Source organism: Terrapene carolina, unplaced genomic scaffold (genome assembly GCF_002925995.2).
Source record: "Terrapene carolina triunguis isolate 2854851 unplaced genomic scaffold, T_m_triunguis-2.0 Scaffold998, whole genome shotgun sequence".
Taxonomy (NCBI): domain Eukaryota; kingdom Metazoa; phylum Chordata; order Testudines; family Emydidae; genus Terrapene; species Terrapene triunguis.
This window is the reverse complement of record NW_020665349.1, coordinates 249,586-268,875: the sequence shown is the minus strand read 5'-3', so window position 1 is coordinate 268,875 and position 19,290 is coordinate 249,586. Positions and strand designations below refer to the sequence as shown.

The window sequence follows — 19,290 nt, the reverse complement described above, 5'->3', positions numbered from 1 at the left end:
GACCCAAAGTTCATGTTCTACGACCACAGCCTGGTGGAAGCCGTGAAGCTGGACGATGCCGCGACACACAGGTTTTTCCGGTTACTCTCGCTGTGTCACACCGTGATGCCAGAAGAGAAGAAGGCAGGTGAGCGTTGCGGAAGGCACCGATGTGGCTGTCACGGCCTGTACGTCGTAGCAGTGTGCTAGGCCGTCATTTCTCTGCAGACACGGGTACGGGTCCACTGGGAAATCATCTGCAGATAAGGTGACCAAATGTCCCCACTTTATAGGGACAGTCCCAATATTTGGGGCTTTGTCTTATATAGGAGCCTATTACCCCCCACCCCCAGTCCCGATTTTTCACACTTGCTGTGTGCTCACCCTATCTGCAGAGCCCTGCAAATCCGCGGAGATCCGCTTTATATCCGCAGATACCCACATCTGCAGATGTGGTAGGGATGCCAACTTTTGAACACCTTTGCCCTGCCCCTCGCCCCGCTCCTTCCCTGTGGCTCCACCCCTGCCCCACCCCTTCTCTGAGACCCTGCCCCCCACTCACTCCATCCATCCTCCCTCTCACTCACCCACTTTCACTGGGCTGGGGCAGGGGGTTGCGGTGCAGGAGGGGGGGCTCTGGGCTGGGGCCGGGGATGAGGGGTTTGGGGTGCAGGGTGGGGCTCTGGAGCTGAGGCCGAGGGGCTTGGGGTGCGGGAGGAGGCTTGGCTGAGGCATGGGGTTGGGGTGCTGATTCTGAGAGGGACTTAGGGTGCAGGAAGAGGCTCTGACTTGGGGCAGGGGGTTGGGGTGCAGGAGGGGGTTCAGGGTACGGGCTCCAGCCAGACGGCGCTTACCTCAGGCGGCTCCCTGTTGGTGCAGCAGCCGGGCCAAGGCAGGCTCCCTACCTGCCCTGGTTCCACGTGGCATGTCCAGCTCCTAGGCACAGGGGCGGCCAGGCAGTTCTGCGTGGTTTGTGCTGCCCTCACCTGCGGGCGCTGCCCCCACAGCTCCCATTGGCTGCAGTTCCTGGCCAATGGGAGCTGCGGAGCCAGTGCTCTGGGTGGGGGCAGGGGCAGTGCGCAGAGCCTCTCTGGCCATCCCTGCGCTTAGGAACCGGACTTGCCGGCCACTTCCAGGAGCCACATGGAGCCAGGGCAGGCAGGGAGCCAGCCTTAGCCCCACTGCGCCACTGACGGGACTTTTAACGGCCTGGTCTGCGGTGCTGGTTGGAACCGCCAGGGTCCCTTTTCGACCAGGTGTTCCGGTCAAAATCCAGATGCCTGGCACCCCTAAGAGGTGGCTGTATTGTTTGCCATCTTTGCGGATGGCAGATTGGATGTGGATTCAAATTTGTTTACCCACACAGAGCTTTAGAGCAGCGGTTCTCTACTGAGGATTCGTGGCCCTCTGGGGGGGCTGTGGTTTCAGGGGGTCCCCCCACAAAGCCCTGAGCCCCGAGGGGGCTGATGCCTGGAGCACTGAGCCCTGGCATCCCCTTCGCGGAGCTCCAGGCTTCGGCCCCGCGGGGCCATGGACCCCCTGAAACCGGCTCACGGCCCCCCAGGGGGGCATAGATGCCTGGTTCAGAGCTGCTGCTCTAAAGGGTGCTGCTGCGGATCAGATGTGGATCCAAATGTTTGTATTCACACAGGGCTCGAATCGCCCGAGTCAGTGTGTGGCTGCTCTGCGGGTGCCTCGTGGGGAGAGGACCCCAGGAGACTCCCAGGCCTTGTGGCCCAGAGTAAGGGCTGGCCAAAGTGCAATAACTACTCCAAGGAGTGCAAAGGCTCTGCAAGCCGAGAGCTGCTGGTGGCACTGGCCCCCCAGAGCCGATGGGAATAAAGCCACGCCCTGCGTCCTCCCTGCACCAGTCAGCAGAGCTGAGCTCACGCAAGGGGCAGTGCCTGCTGCATCGTGACAAATGGGGGCTCGTTAGTCATGCTAATCCCGCGCTCCTGTCCCCCCACATTCCATCTAGGGCCGAGTCCCGTTGCCCTACTGAGCGCTGCGGCAGGCCTGTCCTTTGGGATCTGAAAGGCGTCAATACCAATGCGGACGGTACCTGGGGTGGTGAAGGGCTGAGCCAAGGAAACGTTCCTGGCAGTGAGATCCCTTGGGCTGCGGAAGTCTCCCAAGCAGAGGGAGATCCTTCCACTAGACGGAGGCTAGGAACCAGTCCTGCACTGGCTCTGGGGGATGGATTCAATGGGACCTAATGGAGCTTCTCCGTCCCGGACGTGTGTCAGTCTGTGGCCTGTGAGGGGTGCGTCTGTGGGCGGGTTTTATTGCATCTGGCCGGTATATGGACGGACCGGAGATGAGCAGTGGCTATAGAATGCCTCAGCCCTTGTGTTTGGTTCACATCAGGAGCAGGGTGATGATATCTAGGACTGAGATGAACATACAGTGTTTCTTCCTTGCCTGGCAGGTAACCTGGTGTATCAGGCCCAGTCTCCGGACGAAGGAGCCCTGGTCACTGCCGCCCGAAACTTTGGCTTTGTGTTTCGTGCGCGGACCCCCGAGACCATCACTGTGGTGGAAATGGGAGAAACAAAGGTCTACGAACTCCTGGCTATTCTGGACTTCAACAACGTGCGCAAAAGGATGTCTGTCATCGGTGCGTTCCCGCCACTCCCCTTCCACTTTTCTGCTCGGTCGGCCTCTCCAACTCGTACTCCTTGTGCCGGGTCTCCTTTTCTGTGGTGTCCAGATCCTGCAGTGATTAGCGTGGGGTAAATGTATTGATAGAGTGGAAGTGACCAGGGACTTCACTGGGAGCGGGGCCAGGTCTTCAGTGGCAGACGTCTCTTGGCATCTGGATATTGATGTCCTTGCCCCCCTCCCCTACTACATGCTTCAGCAGTGTGTCTGCTCAGGTCACGAGGGAGCAGTGCGTGTTGGGCAGCCTGCAGTCTGTGCTGCCACACCTCCGTATTAAAGACGGGAGTGGCTGCATTCTCCTCCATTCTGTGCAAAGCAGGTGTGAGCCTCACCCCTGGCGGGCCGCGTTTGAATGTCTCTACACACACTTGATGTGATGGCTGCCAAATGCCGTCGTCTGGGTTTTGCAGAACTTTTGTTCCTATTGCTTTTAGTGCGAAGTCCGGAAGGTGACCTGACCTTGTATTGCAAGGGCGCTGACACCATTGTCTATGAACTGCTGGATGCGTCCTGTGAATCCCTCAAGGAAGAGACCATGGAACACTTGAATGTAAGTGCCCCCTGCCGGGGAACCCCTCTGCAGATAACGGGCAGGGTGGGAGTCCCCTGTTCTCGGTGAGCGTCTCTGATGCCACCATTGGAGCTGGGAATGGAACCGACACTGAGACTGAAAAGTGGATGATCTCTAAAGCAACCCTAAAGGCATCTCCCTGGGAGATCGGCAACTAATGCGTAACTTACCGTGGAAAGGAAAGAATTATTCTGTAAAGACTCAGGGGGCCATTGCCTGAAAAACACGTTCATCGGCTCCTTACATTTAGTTGTGTTTTGAAGTCTGGATAGTTCAGGCAATTGGTAACGGGCTACTGAGCCTTTCCTCTTTCTAAATACAACCCAGGTCAGCAGTAACCTCAGATCTGACCGTTGCTCTTCGGTTTTGTGTCTTTTGCTAGTTGCTCTTCGAATTCTTTTCTGCTCTACCTAATTATACTTTTACACTTGACTTGCCAGAGTTGATGTTCTGTCTATTATCCTCAGTGGTATTTGACTTCCAATTTTTAAAAGGTGTCTTTTGTCTCTAACCACCTCTTTTACTCCTTTGTTTAGCCATGGGGGCATTTTTGTTTGGGGTATACATAGAGTTTGAGCCTCTATTATGGTGTTTTTAAAAGTTTCCATGCAGCTTCCAGGCATTTCACTCTTGTGATTGTTCCTTTTAACTTCTGTTTAACTAGCCTCCTTTTTGTGTAGTTCCCCTTTTTGACGTTAAATGCTACCATAGTGGGTTTCTTTGGTATTTTTCCCCTACAAGGAAGTTAAATTTAGCTACATTATGATCACGGTGACTTAGCTAATCACCTCTTGGATCAGTTCCTGTGCTCTACTTAGGACTAAATCAAGAAATGCCTCTCCCGTTGTGGGTTCCAGGACTAGCTGCTCTAAGAAGCAGTCATTGATGGTGTCTAGAAATTTCATCTCTGCCTCCCGTCCTGAGTTGACATGTTCTTAATGAATATGGGGATAGTTGACAGGCCCCATTTTTATTTGGTTTTCTGTTTTTGTAGCCTCCCTAAGCTCCCTGAGCATTTCACAATCACCATCACCGTCCTGGTCAGGTGATGGATAGTACATTTCTACTGCTATACTCTTATTTTTGGAGCATGGAATTTCTATCTGTAGAGATTCTGTGGTACAGTTTGATTCAATTAAGATTCTTACTATGTTTGACTCTGCGCTTTTTTTCATTTGTAGGGCCACCCCCACATCCCCACCTCTGTGACCTACTCTGTCATTCCTGTATATTTTATACCCTGGTATTATCATGTCCCACTGATGATCATTATTCCAAGTTTCCATGATGCCTATTATACAGTAACTTCCCACTTAATGTCCTCTCACTTAACGTTGCTTCGATGTTATGTCCCGGCTCCATTACAGAACATGCTCGTTTAAAGTTGTTCAATGCTCCACTATAACGTCATTTGGCCACCTGCTTTGTCCACGGCTGGCAGCCCCCCTATCAGCTCCCCTACACACCCCCCCCCAGAGCCTCCCACCCGCTGGCGGACCCTGCGGATCAGCGCCTTCTCCCTGCTCCCCCCGCCTCCTGCCCGCGGCAATCAGCTGTCTTGTGGTGTTCAGGAGGCAGGGGAGGGAGGCTGTGCGCCGTGGACAAAGCCTGTATATAATGCCTTTTGTCTGGCAAAAAAGAATTTCCCTGGAACCTAACCCCCCATTTACATTAATTCTTATGGGGAAATTGGATTTGCTTAACATCAGTTTGCTTTAAGTCGCATTTTTCAGGAACATAGAATGTTAAATGAGGAATGACTGTATCTATATCCTCAATTAATACCCGGCGCTCAAGTTCACCCATCTTAGTATTTAGAGTTCTTGCATTTGTATATAAGATACAATTAACAAGATATTATCTATCGGGGCCTTTGCTCACCCCCAGCTGGCACTGGCCAGAGCCCAGGGCCCCAGGTAGTGGAAAGCCCCCCAGGAGGGGTTACACTGGCGCAAGCGTCTGCAATCCCTGCTCTGCCAGACGGCCTGCAATGGGATAGCAGAGTCCCAGCGCAGTGAGACAGCAGGCCAGCGCTGGAGGAGGAGGTGCTGAGGACGCAGCACATTCCATAGGCAGCTGAAAGCTGCCCTCCCCCAGCGGAACCCACCGGAGGAGGATGGTGGCTGTACCACCTGTCCTCCCCTGAGGGAGAATCTGAGCTTTCCAAAAGGGAACCTCGCTGTTGGGATGGTTACGACGAGCATTGGGGTCCAGATTTTCAGTCACTTATGCGGTGAAGGTGCAGATGCGATTGCTCATTGAAATTGTGCATGCAGTGACTGTTGTTCAGGGCAAAGAAAGCATGCAGTCACACCAACGGTTCTGCCAAGCAATTGCATGGACACAATTCTGAAATTCTGGGAGTAGCTCTTTTGTGTGTGTTTTATGTAGGCCTCATCCAAATACCAGTGACATAGGTGCCATGGTAATGGAAAACTTTAGAGTCAAAGTGTAGGAAAACCCTTTGGATTTGGTCTTGTATGGGCAATAGACTGCAGTTAAAAATGGATCTGTTCAAGAGTAGATCTGGATTTCCAGTTGCTGGTGAGTTTAAAGTGCTAGATGCAAGTTTTCATCCGTTTCATTGCAGAAGTTGGGTTGGCATCTTTTGGGTGAGAGGGTGTTTGTAAATAGCGCTCCTTGCAGATCAAGTGAGAAGAATGCTCCACTGCATGGACCTCACCTGTCCCACTCATGTCTTGCAGGAGTTTGCAGGTGAAGGCTTGAGGACACTGGTTGTGGCCTACAAAAACCTGCAGGAAGACTACTTTGAGGAGTGGCACAAACGTCACCATGAAGCAAGCACTGCCCTGGATGAACGGGAAGAGAAGTTATCTGAGTTATACGAAGAGATTGAAAAAGACTTAATGGTTGGTCTTTCATGGAATCTGGGTCAAGCTGTGGGCAGGCAGCCGGGAGGTTGGTTCGTCAGTAAGCAGATCGCTATGACTTTACGTGGGTTGTGTAACTAAAATGGCTTTGATCATGGCAGTCCTGGGTTTTCACTGACACCTTGGTGTGCATCCAGGAGCTGGCTGGGACCAGTTTTATATTAACTTGTGTGGTTGTCTGATTAGGTGACTTGCGATGGGCGAACACACTGGAGTTTGATGGAGGTGATATTTCATAGCTGTCCCTTGTACGTTCATTCTTCCAACTTCTAAATGACAAGCTGTAACAGCCCTGTCCTGAGTAGCTCCTGGGTCCCTCTGCATTTCTGGAGGAGCCTTTACTCTGGTCTATCAGCCTGGGAGGAGAGAGGGGTGTTTGTGTCAGCTTGAAGTGACTGCAGGCGATGACTAAACTGTGATCTGCAAGCAGGGTCCTCCTGTGAGTGATGCTGCTGCTTTTTGAATGCCCCTGGGGTTCACCGGTGCGTGCTCGCTGTGGGGAATGAATGAAAAGAAGATACCTGCCCTATCTGAATGGAGGCGATGCAGCTTTTGCAATCACAGCAGCTCTTATGAAATCTTGGAAACTCTACAGCTGCGTTGTCACGCTCTCCAAGAAGGTTTCTGTTTCCTGTGGGCCTGTGTGTGCACCCTGGAAAGAAAGGCCTTTATTTGCAGGCAGGAACTGGGGGAGGGATAGCCCAGTCGGTGAGAGAGAGAGAAAGGAGAATCTGGTGTGGGGGATGCTGGCAGGGAGGCCACGAGGCAGTCGGAGGGTCCTGGGTCATGCAGTCTCATGATCCTGCTGAGAGCTGAGGACAGGAGGTTTTCTGTGCAGTGTCAGGGACCTGTGGAAGGAGCTGGGAGGCAGTAGGGGGAGGTCATGATGGAGAGTGAGGATGGAACCTGGTTAAGTTCAGAGATTTTAATAAGACGTGTTCAGCTTCATGCTGATTGCGTTCAAAGCAAAGGGGAGAGTCATGGAAAGGACGCTGTTCCCCTCCCCCTTCCGTGGTTTGGACGCCGGATCTGGGCAGGCAAAGGCCAGCAGAACTCCTGACGCTGCCAGGGCCGGCGCAACCCATTAGGCGACCCAGGCGGTCACCTGGGGCGCTAACATTTGGGGGGTGGCGACCGCGGCGGCTGGATCTTCGGCCGCCGCAATCGGGGGCGGCATTTTGGGGGCGGGACCTTCCGCTGCCTAGGGCGGCAAAAAAGCTGGCGGCGCTCCTGGACACTGCCCATGGGTTTTCCCCACCGGCCATGCGCAGTACCAGATACCACAGCTCCATGGTGCTTCACTACAGCTACAGAGAGAGCCTGGCCACGGGAGAGCTCAGGCCTTCGTCCCGTGGCCCTGTAGCCTCCGTGTGTTGGGAATTCATGAGTATCCAGGGGCGCTCTATTGAGCTCTGCTTGGGGAGGACCGAAACGCTTCCAGACCAGATTCAAAAGGCGGCGGAGGGCTTGCAGCTGCCTGGGTGAGAGAGGCTTTCTCGTTACATCTATGACACCCTGGGTGACTCAGCCCCACGCTGCTATTGGACGCAGGGCGTCAGAGCAGACCTTGCTCTATGCTGTGACAAGCAGGAGTTGTTTAGTCTTTTTCATCTTTTCTTTTCCGTTCCGTGCTTCCCTCACCTGATCACTCACTAGCCGGCTGGTTATGAATACACCGTTAGGCCACAGGGGATCTGGAGCAAGCCCCACGTGTAACTGACTTAATAAGATGTGGTTCAGAGATCCAGGTAACTGTCAGCATGGGTCACAGGTGTGCATTCTGGAAAGGCGAGTGTGCTTGCTGTGACATTGTCTTGGATTCCAAGGAACGATACAAGAACAGCGGACGGAGGAGATGTCTGCCCTTCAGGATAGCGGAGGTCTCTCAAACATAGCGTAGGAGATTTTGGTCCTGATACCCCAGTCAGACCCAGGCACTGGCTCAGAGCCTGAGACCTGAACTCTGAGCCTCCCCCAACAGCAGGTAGGAAGCTCTGTCTAAAAACCTCAGCTAGAAGCTAGAGCCGAAATCTCATTTGCATCTGATCATCACCTCCCTGGGTCACGTCTCACCAAGATTCGAGGTCAGTGGGTGTTCCCAGCAAGTAGAGAAAGAGACTCTTAACAATGTTTGTGGCCTGATACATCCGTGTGGACAATATTCCTGTCTGTACGTTACCGCGCTGTGCTGCTGTAAGTGCAGGGTGGGTGGAGAAAGAGCGAGGCCTCCAGTCCTGCAAGCAGGTACCTGAGTGATTGGTGCATGCACACGGGTCAGCGGGGTGACTCACAGGCACACGGGTTTGTGGGACCGGAGCCTAATGCGTACGATAACTAGAGCTGAGTGGAATCAAGCCTGGGCTGAGCCCCCAGCACGGTGAGCGCTGCTGGATGGACGGAGCAGACGCGACTGCGCTCTCCTCTGGTGCTGACCACTGGGGAGCTCACCCATTTCCCTCTGTCTTTGAAGCTGCTAGGTGCCACGGCTATCGAGGACAAGTTACAAGATGGAGTCCCCCAGACGATTGAAACCCTGGCCAAAGCCCACATTAAAATCTGGGTTCTTACTGGAGACAAGCAAGGTAAAGGAGATGGTCTGGGACAGACACGCAGGGCTATGGGCTACTGCCTCTGACTTTCCTCTCCTCTCCTCTCCTATGGATAGGCTGTTCCCTCCATAGCCTGCATCCTGTTTACTCAGGCAAAACTCCAGGGGTCTGAATGGTCAGACCCACGGTGAGTCCTGAGGCTGCAGGCACAGACAGCCCCCTTGGGCACTCCAGTCTGTCTTGCCACCCAGGAGAGCCTGCCTTTGTGATAGATGGTCCCTTACTCCAAAAATCACAGCACTATTCAGGTTACTCCCAATCCCAAAGGACCAATCACTTACCCCAGGTCAGTGGTATCTTAGATCTCTCACCAAAGACAGCGCTTGTAGCCAATCCTGTAATAAACTAATTAAAGGTTTATTAACTAGGAAAAAGAAATGAGAGTTGTTTACAAGGGTAAAGCAGGTGGCTTGGTCGACACTACACACTCACTTTGGTATAATTACATCGCTCAGTGGTATGAAAAATCCACCCCCCTGAGTGATGTAGTTACACTGACCTTACCCCGCAGTGTAGACAGCGATATGTCAGGGGAGAAGCTCTCCTGCCAACGTAGCTACTGCCTCTCGTGGAGGTGGAGTTAAGCCGGTGGGAGAGCTCTCTCGTTGGCTTAGAGCATCTTCACCAGACATGCTACAGCTGCGCAGTGCGCCAAGGTAAATTTGTAGGGTGGACCTGCCCTTAGGTTCCAAAAAGTAACAGAAGCTGCTGTAATGGGCAAGCTCTAGATGTCCTTTAGGGGTAACCCAAGCTAAGCAGCTTGGGGATCCCTTGCTTATGCTTAGAAATACTGCCCTCTCCAAATGCCAAGCAGCATGGTGATACAGATCCTTCTGGTCTGGGATTTTATTCCCTTCCCCCACAGTTCAGACTGTAAGGGGACATGGGTTTGCGTACTTCATGGGGGTGTGGGGAGCAATCCACAAAGTCTCCTGTCCACTGATGTTCCCCAGTGGTTCATCTGGTGTCTATGGGCGTCCTTCTGTTGGGCAGGGGACACCCCTAGTGGTTCACTGGTATGTCACACTTGGTAACGCTCCTCTCCTGACTGGGGGTTTCCAGTGTCATAGCAAACACTTCTCTAGCTACAGAGCAAACCCTTCCCTGTCCCCCTATAGCATGGGGTGCAGCTATTACCAGTGAGCTCAATGCCGGCAGCAACTCACACGCAGTTCATAAAGGTCAAACGCTGCACACTTGCTTAGACACGGAACATCTGTTTTAGCAATGCTAGCACCCAGGTGAGCCAGGTGGGTTTCCAGCTGTGCATTTGTCAGTGTTTTCAGTGAGGCCTAGTGGCCTTGGCATGAGCTGGCACCTGGACTGCCAGGCTCACCGCAGCATTTTTCTGTGGAGCTGTGTTTTCCTAACAAGAACTAAACAGCAAATGGAACCGCACAACCTATATCTGCCCCTCTGGTCCTCACGACCCCCCCACCCTCATCTGGAGAGCTGGAGAGATGGTTTCTATTACGCCTTTCTTCCCCAAAGAGGCCAAATGGCTTTTTGGACACGGGCCAGATCCTTAGCTGGTGTAGATTGACATTGTTCCTTTGATGTCAGCAAGCTCAGGATCTGTCCATTTTTTACCTTCAGTCCTGCTGAAATCCAGCCCCTTCTCGGGCACAGGGCTGAAGGCAGCATGTTGCAGAGCAGGCAGGAGAAATGCCGTCCAAGGACATAGGGCGAAAGGCTCCTCAGAAGCGCCCTTGTATCATCAGGGTCCATGCACAGCAGACGATCCACATGCAGTAAATTGCATGGGAAAGTCAGTGCCTCCACTTCAGCAGCATGAAGAGCTGAGTCTCTTGTGCCGAGATGTCAATCTCTGTGGCCCTAGGAAGCCCGGTCGTTGTGAGCCTGGTGCTAAGACCATCCAGCCAGACTCGCTGGTTCCTTTAGAACTGACAGCTGTGTGTGGCCCAGGCCTCTCTCTGATGAGATGCACGGTACTTGTCAGCCATGGAAATGGCCCAAGGAGAGTGCAGGGTGGCTGGGTAACCGACGTCATTCCTGTCTGAGTCTGAATGAAATGGTTGATTTTTCCAGAGACTGCCGTGAACATTGGCTACTCCTGTAACATGCTGCATGATGACATGAAGGACGTTTTCATTATTGAAGGCCACACCTCTGAGGCCGTGTTAGATGAACTCAGGTAAACAGCCAGATTGTGCATCGCCATGTGGTGTGTTTGGCACAGAGAACTGGAGGGTGTTTGTGCCATTCAAGCCTTCTGTCTTCATAGGATCATAGACGTGGAACAAGGGACCTCAATAGGCCATCTAGTCCCGTCCCATGCACTGTGCCAGGACTATGCATTATCTAGACCACCCTGACAGGTGTTTGTCTAACCTGTTCTTATACATCTCCAATGACAGAGATTCCACAACTTCCCTGGGCAATTTGTTCTAGTGCTTAACCACCCTGATGGATAACTTAAATTTCCCTTGCTGCAATTTAAGCCCATTGCTTCCTGTCCTTTCCTCAGTATGTACTTAAAGGCTGTTATCATGTGCCGCCTCAGTCTTCTGTTCTCCAGACTAAACAAACCCAATGTTTTCAATCTTCCCTCATAGGTCATGTTTTCTAGACCATTATTCCTTGTTGTTGCTTGTCTCTGGGCTTTCTCCAATTTGTCCACATCTTTCATCTAACACAGTTCACCAAAAGTTAACTCTAGACTGGCTGTCTCTGAAAGGTCCGCTCTAATTCAGCCAGCAGAGATGGGCTTCATGCAGGAATCACGGAGTGAAATTCTGTGGCCTGTGCAAGTCCGACTAGATGATTATGAATGGTCCGTTCTGGCCCTAAAATTGATGTAAAAAAGGACACAGTTGACCACTCTGGATCGTCATGGGCCAGAGGGTCTGGGGCCACGATGCCTTTAGTTGTGGACATAAAGTGGTTCTCGCTGCGCCAACAGGTCATCCTTGTTCTGGTCTCGTAGCTGGATGCTTTTCTCAGCTCGTCTGTAGGGAGGAGCCAGATGGAGCCCTGTGATCTAGGAAAGGAGAAGGCGGTGGTCCGACCAGGAATAAAGAGATTGTTCTTGATGTCTGATGATGGGGGCCTAGGTGGGGGCCGGTGTCTCAGAAGGCACTGCCTAATGGGAGGAGTAAAGGTGGTTTGAAGCCACCTTTGTGTCTCATGGATTCTGTCTGCTCCAGGGGCTGCTATAACTTCCAGTGGCCACCCCACAGCTTCCTACGGGCTGCTCTGCATCTGCCCCAGCTAGCCCCTCGGCTGGGTGCTTCAGGGGCAGGGAATCCTAGGGCCCCATATCCTCGCCAGACACTGCTCTGACACTAGCGGAATTCTCCCAAGGCCACTCCAGCCCTGTGTGCTGCCAGAGCCCTTCAAAACCCTCTGCAAGGAGAACGATACTAACAATGGGGTCCATGTTTTTCTTTAATAAACCTGGGTTTAAGAAAATAACTTACATTTGTTTCTGTATTTTTAATGACTGATCCTTTTAAGGACTGCAAGGAAGAAAATGAATCCGGATTCCTTCCTGGACAGTGATGAAATTAACATCAAGTTTGAAAACCCTTCCATGAAGTCAAGGATCTTACCTGAAGAGCAAGCGAACGGGGTGTATGGCCTGGTTATTAACGGCCATAGCTTGGTAAGGATGGGTTGGAGTGCCTGTTGCCGCCAGGCTTGTCCAAGAGCGGGGGGCAAACTGAGTTCTGGGTTCCCTGGAAAATCTGCCCCTGAGTGTGCAGGAAAGCCACTAGCTTTTCTCACACGGAGCCTGGAGCCTGAACCAGCGCCACGAGGGTGGTGACAGAGTCCCAGTGTTGCCGCGTTCACATCTGCGATCCTGTTTAAACAAAAATAACAACAGCAAGTGGAGAGCGGCACCATGTTTGTTATGGCCAGCCGCACAGCATCACAGGACACAGTGATTTGTGTGCATGGAGGGACATTATCGAGGCTTGCGTATAACGTTTTGTTAGGGGAGGTTTTTGTGCATTGAGGCTCTTTTGGAAAGTGGTAAAAACTATTGCTGTCAATAGCAGGGGAAAACCGAATCACGAAACGGTCTCTCCAGCTGAGCAAGCCTGCCTGCTGCTGCTGGGAGGGACGCGGGGGCGTTGGTGACTCACACGGCTTACTGGTTTTGGAAGAAAGGAAATCTGGGCTGCTGATTTGCTGCCTTAAGTGGAAAGGGCAGCTGGCCTGCTGTATGGCTCGGGGGAGGAGGGAGTCATGTGGGTTCCCTCCGTGAATGTCTGCAGAGAAGACATCAAAGCACAAGAAGCACATTCTGTAAGAAATGTGAAAAGGCAGAAATGTGTCCCTACCTGCCAGGCAGTGGTGGAGGGATGAGTTTCTGAGCAGATGTCCGGTTATCTATGTTGATTTCAGGAATGGAAATAACACATCCTAATAAAGTAAAAGGTCAATACTGGGAAGGAAGATTTATTTTGTTTGTCTTTTTCTTATGACATGTTCTACTAGACTTTTTTAAAGCACTCCCAAATTGTAAATCAGCCCATATGGGACTGGTTTTGTTTGGGGTTTTTTTGGAGGCCGGGGGGCTTGGAGCCTGTAGATCAGACAGATGATTTTTACATGGGTCCTGGATTTGGCAGGAAAGGGAATTATGGAGGGTCCATTGAGGAACGTTCGTGGGAGTTGATTAATTGTAAGTTACAGCATGTTTATAATTGTAATAGAAAGTCAGAGCTGCAGGGTCTTCTCAGGACACAAGCCTCTACTCACACCTTAGGAACTAAGCCAGGAGTGAGCAGAGACCCACCCACCAAGGTCAAGAGGGCAAACTCCACTAGTGTCACTGCTAGTAATGAAAAGGGGGGAGCTTTGGTGATAGAGGCCATTGTCGTTGCTGCTCAGAAAATCTCATCCCAGCTCTTATTCTTGGCCTAGTAGCGCCTGTGGGCGTCCTGCCTCCCCGGCACTTCCTCTGACACAATGGGTTCGTTATTCTTCCTCCTGCTGGTTCTGTGGTTTGGGCTGGCGCTGTTTCTGGACTGACCTCACTTTCATAGCACGTTCTCCTCCGCTCCACAGGCTTACGCACTAGAAGGGAACTTGGAGCTTGAGCTGGTGAGAACAGCCTGCATGTGCAAAGTGGTGATCTGCTGCCGGGTGACCCCCCTGCAGAAAGCCCAGGTGGTGGAGCTAGTGAAGAAGTACAAGAAGGCCGTGACCCTGGCGATCGGTGATGGGGCAAATGATGTCAGCATGATCAAAAGTAAGTAGAGGCAGCCCTGCCCAGCTGTCTCCTGATGTGTTCTTCCGCACTGGCACACAGCAATGCCCACTCTGCAAGAAGAGTGGGAGCTGCTCTGCTAGTGCAAGGCTCTCTAATCTGGAACTTGTCCTGGATCCAGATTCTTCTGTGCCGTGGTCGCATCACAGCTACCAACAGCCAGAGCTATCAGCCAGTCTCAAAGGCAGTCACTTTCACATCTTCATACATCTGTCTCTCTGCACATCCCTGTGTTTGGAGTCAAAGTAGACCTTGATCAATAAAATTGTACCTTCATCCCCGCTAGGCAGCATGGGGTCTTTGAAACCTGGATGTATTCCAGACCTACAAACTTTCCTGCAGTGGTCAGATTCCTTACTGGTGCAGGTAAGTGATAGCTTTCACAGCAGGCTGTGTCTGAGGCCTCAGCAGGGTTCTTCCTGACTCCATCACCTTGTCTTTACCCTAGGAACACCTGAGCCACAATGTCCCAGTGCTTTCTAGATGCCTTATTTCACTAGGCAGGGAAAGAACATGCCCTCCAGGGAGTTTCCCAGGTCACCTTCCTGCCATGGGCAGTAGTAGTTCTAAAGGAGAGAAAAGGTTCTTCACCTCACGCTCCATCCACTCCCAGGTTTGTCGTCTCAGTGAGAGATGTGGCTCCATGTCAAGGTATCAGAGCTGAGAGCCATTTCTGGCCTGTGAGGGTTTTCTCCCCTTCATAAATCCAAACCTAGGTTCTGATGGGCAGCATTACAGCGATGCGTTACCTGGACCACCACAGAGGGGGTGCTCTAGCCAGTTGTGTCGGGAAAACTTCCCATTCATAAAGTTCAGTATCCTCCACCAGGGAAAGAAGAGACGTTGACAGACTCTTAGAGCAGAATTGACACTCAACATGCAAGTGCTCTATCAAGGGCTCCATCTTGTATTATTTTTTTCTACAAGGGGGCAAATACCAGCTAAGTCCTTTCCCACCAGGGATACTCTGCTTGTCGGTGGTTCCGATTCACAGGCAAGCAAAACCTAACATCAATATTGCATTTGTTTCCTGAACCAAGAGCAGGAACTTCTCTATATGGTGCCCTGGATTGAATTTAAAGGGCTTCCCAGTGTTGGTTTAGTTGGTACCAAGTTGCTGTCAGTAGCCTTGGCAAGAGACTGGCAATTTTGCCATTCAGTATCGTGAATATGAGATTAGTTTCTGAAAGTCCTGCTTTCCAAACCATTTCATCTCCTGCCTCCAAGATGAGTGGGAGTCTCCACCAAGGTCCAGAGTTTCTCTGGTCAAGAGCCGGAGTCTGGATAGTGAACTCCTGAATAGGAGCGTTTATACTGCGGTCCAAAAGATCCTATTGGAAAGCAGGAATCTTTGATCAGCCAAGTCTGCTCCATGAACTGAGAGAGATTTCCCCATCTGAGCCGCTCTGAAGCAGGTGGGCCTGATAACAGGCTCATTGGCCATTACCTTTGGACTATTTATTACACTTGGCATAGTGTAAAACAACAATTCTTTGATTGCTGCCAAGAGACGTTTGGTTGCCATCTCTGTTGTGACCTCTGATACACAGATTGTGACAGCCTCTTGTCACCCTGGAGTTACCTGATCTGTCCCCAGGTTGCTCTGTGTATCTCGAGAGCTATCTGAGGTGGTTACTTTGCTGTGAGAGCTGCGGAAAAGGAGACCTAATTTTCCATTGCAATGCCTGTTGTGCTGCAAATCTTGCCGTAGAATAGGTTCGTTTGTCTCACCCGAGGGGTGTTCCCTTCTAGCATGAACGAAGGGGCTGTAATTTTTATCCTTGTAACGCTCATAGGTTCCATGTAAACATTAGTCAGGCATTCTTGAGAGCCCCGAGTGTTACTGAGATGCAAGCTAATGACTGATCTCCTTTCAGCTGCATACTTACAGAACAGGTGGGCCTGCCAGCATCTCCAGCTCTGCAGTGTCTGTGCTTTCCATCTCTTTCAGACCTCTAGCTTGTCTGCATGTCCTGAATGTCTCCTACTTTGCATGGTCAGAGAATTTTGCCATGATTTTTATGGGGCCAAAACTTATCCACAACTTCCCCAAACCCTTATAGCCAGCCATGGGGCTGACACCAGAGGAGCCAGTCCATCATGGTCAAATATTGTCCATGTAAAATGCACTGGGTTTCACAATTACCATGACCGGGCAGTGGTTCAACTTCCTGGGTTTGTCAGAGTCCTTGTCTAGGACAAAGGCAACTCCTGTGGCAGGTCTTCGTTGCACCATGTGGCATGACCGGTACTGGAGCTATGTACGTGCTTTTAGCAAAAGCTTTCCCTCGTTGTGACTTGTTCTAGGGGAGCCAGCAGTTCGGTCACCCCCGTTTACTTTTTGGCCCTTTCACCTCGTTTTGGTGCCCTGCTGTCCCTGTTTGCGTAGAGCTGCGTAGCCTGGGGGCGGTACTGCTCGCTTAACTCCCACCAGGGGGAATGTGCAGAGGCCGCTCAAGGGAGAACTGGCGGTTACTTACCTGGCACCAGAGTTCCTAGAGATGGAGTCTGTATTCACACTCCTCGTCCACCTTCCCCTCTTCGGAGTCCCGGGCTAGGAATTCCTGACGTCGTGGAAGGAACTGAGGCTGGTTGGGGCCACACCCCCTGGAGTGGCCCCAGTGGATGCTGCTTTGCAGAAAGTTCCAGAAGCTGATAGCGCGGGCAAGTTGATCCCACAAGTAGGACTATGCAGAGCCCATCTCAATGAACTCGGGTTACAAGTAAGTAACCAAGTCAGTGCAGATGTTCTGCTCTGCTTACGAGCCAAATTCTGCTCCCCACGCACCTAGCCCTGCTGACTTCAGTGGGACTGATAGAGAGTGGAGCATGACCCTCCCTGGGCAAGTCTCTGCTCCCAGAGCTAACGGCTGATCTCGTTCTCATGTTCTACTCTCCCGGCACGCACGGAACCGTCATGGATCTCCTCTCCAGTCTGGCTGCATCGGGATCTTCATGAGGCACCACGGGGTTGGTAGAGACCGAATGAAACCCATTATTGGCCTGCTCAGCAAGGAGGGAATGGGCCTGGAGACTGTAGCTCACGCTCTCGCCCCCAGGCAAGGAGACCCGGAGCAGGGTGATGGGGGCAAGTTGCAGAGCCGGCACTAGGCGGAAGCAGACTAAGCAATTGCTTAGGGCCCTGAGCAGCTCATGGGGGGCCCTGTTCCCTTTTTACTACAAGAACTTGCCTGGTTTAGTATTTGGGGGAGGGGGTACTCCTGCTTCGGGCCCCCAATAGGCTAGCATGGCCACTGGGCAGTTGGCACTGTCACATTCTGGGCTGTTCCAGCTCTGAGCGTGAACAAGGACGTCAGTCTCCAGGGCTGCCACTTGGATGGCTTTCACCAGCAAGACATTCACCTGGCCAGCAGAAACAGCCACTGCATTCTGCAAGTGTCTGGCAGCCCCAGATCAGAGCTGCCTGAATGGGCAGGTTGTGAAGTAGGCGTTCCCTGGGTGGGGAAGTTCCCTGATCGGTTCCCAGCTGGGTACGTGGCCAGCAAGGGTTGCTGATCTTCGTGGGTTTGTTTTAGATATTCCCTTTTTTTTTTTTAAAGACTCAGGACTGTGTGGGTGCGCCCAGAGTAGGTCTGTGTCCCCCTGAGAGCCTGTCGGTGTCCCTCCAAGTACCTGTCGGTGTCCTCCTGAGTGCCTGTCAGTGTTACCCTTGTCCTACCCAGTCCCTCTGCCCGTCTTCTACTCCCACTTGTTATGGTGTTTGCAGATCCTTTGGGGCAGTGTATCAGACAGCCCTCATCCCGGGGGCCTCTGGGCACTCCTGCAGTACAAACAATAGCTGCTGATAGGTCTGTGAGGAGTGTGAAAGGATGCCTGTAAATGTTCTGTATAGTTTTGTGTGAATGTCTTAGCATCCCCGTGTGACCCATGGGACACCTCCCGGTCAGGCCCTAAAACGCAGCCTTCTAGTCGCCGACAGGATTGTTTCTTTATTTGGTGCCTTATGACTCTAACAATTCCTCACGCTAGATATAATTAAAGTAAGATTATTCAAAAGAGTCTCTTGCTAATCTTCCTCATGTGAATTTATACAAATTGATTAACTGGGGCCTTTTAATTAAGAAAGAAAAGACTAAGTGGGGAGCTTCAAGGGAGATAAGTCAGGCAGCCAGTCAAGAAAGGGTAAAGAAAAGATAATTAGTGATAATTAGAAAATACCACCACCACCACCACCACGAGAGGATGGGGACTCAGAGTTCTGCTCGGCTCATTATTCCATAGGAATCTCCGAATCCAATCAACCCCCAGCCATCGAGAATGGTGTCATTCGTTAAATCTCTATCCTTAGCTGTCACATTAAACGTATGTCTCTGTTTAATAACTGCAAGTTATTATTAAGACTTTTCTGTGTAAATGTTTGATTGAACTAATAATGCCCACAGACTGTAAGATGACTCAGGCTGGTTTGAACTAGATGGGCTGTTGGTCTGACCCAGTATGGCTGTTCTTATGTTCTTGGTGTATAGAAGCATATTCTGCAGCTGGGGGAGTGGAAGCGACCATGCACACTCAGTGCATTTAAACACATCTCAAAGGTCATTTTCTAGCAATGGCAATATTATAAAGTTAGTTTGTGCTGCTGGAAAACATTGACAGTCAAGGAAAAGATTCATTGTCATTAGCACGTCAATGAACTCAGCTGTTGGAAATATATAAATTAGTACTCAGAAACCAATCTGTTACTCAGCAGCCTGCAGTGTGGCCGGTGGGCCAAATGTGTTCTGTGCGGGAATGCCCTCCGCTCAAGTGCAGGTGTGACCCACAAAGACTACGTGTCCCAGCATGCAGTGGGTAGTCTGATAAACACTATCATCGTAATGATCTGGATTCTCCTCTTGTTGCAGCTGCCCACATTGGGGTCGGTATCAGCGGCCAGGAGGGGATGCAGGCTGTGCTGTCCAGCGACTTTTCCTTCGCACAGTTCCGTTACCTGCAGCGCCTGCTCTTAGTCCACGGGCGATGGTCCTACATCCGCATGTGCAAGTTCCTCAGATACTTCTTCTATAAGAACTTTGCCTTCACGTTAGTTCATTTCTGGTATGGATTCTTCTCCGGCTTCTCTGCACAGGTGGGCCAGTTTCTGTGTTCCTGTCACACTGTATATTAGACGTGTTAATAATCCTTTTCCTGCCCGAACGTCTTCCAGCAGAGGAGCCCAAAGCACTTTACAGACAGGACCGAAGAGCCCCCTTCTCGTCCTGCTGTGAGGAACTCTGGGGAAGTCCAGTTATCCCCCTTTTACTGATGGAGTCACTGAAGCATAGAAAGGCCAAGGGCCAGATTGTTTCATCCTCAGCTTTGGGTGCCAACATAACTTTC

At 51.6% G+C, this 19,290-nt stretch overlaps 1 protein-coding gene across 1 annotated transcript in view; it reads left to right on the top strand.

Annotated features, from left to right (window-relative positions):
• The window catches only part of LOC112113853 (phospholipid-transporting ATPase ID-like), a 73,645-nt gene that overhangs the window by 34,776 nt on the left and 19,579 nt on the right, over positions 1-19,290 (top strand). Inside the window, exons 12-20 of the mRNA XM_029913861.1 lie at positions 4-127; positions 2,408-2,596; positions 3,075-3,190; positions 5,917-6,081; positions 8,573-8,684; positions 10,761-10,866; positions 12,189-12,336; positions 13,749-13,932; positions 18,816-19,039. Coding sequence (XP_029769721.1) covers positions 4-127; positions 2,408-2,596; positions 3,075-3,190; positions 5,917-6,081; positions 8,573-8,684; positions 10,761-10,866; positions 12,189-12,336; positions 13,749-13,932; positions 18,816-19,039 — 1,368 coding nt within the window. The remainder of the gene's footprint in view (positions 1-3; positions 128-2,407; positions 2,597-3,074; positions 3,191-5,916; positions 6,082-8,572; positions 8,685-10,760; positions 10,867-12,188; positions 12,337-13,748; positions 13,933-18,815; positions 19,040-19,290) is intronic.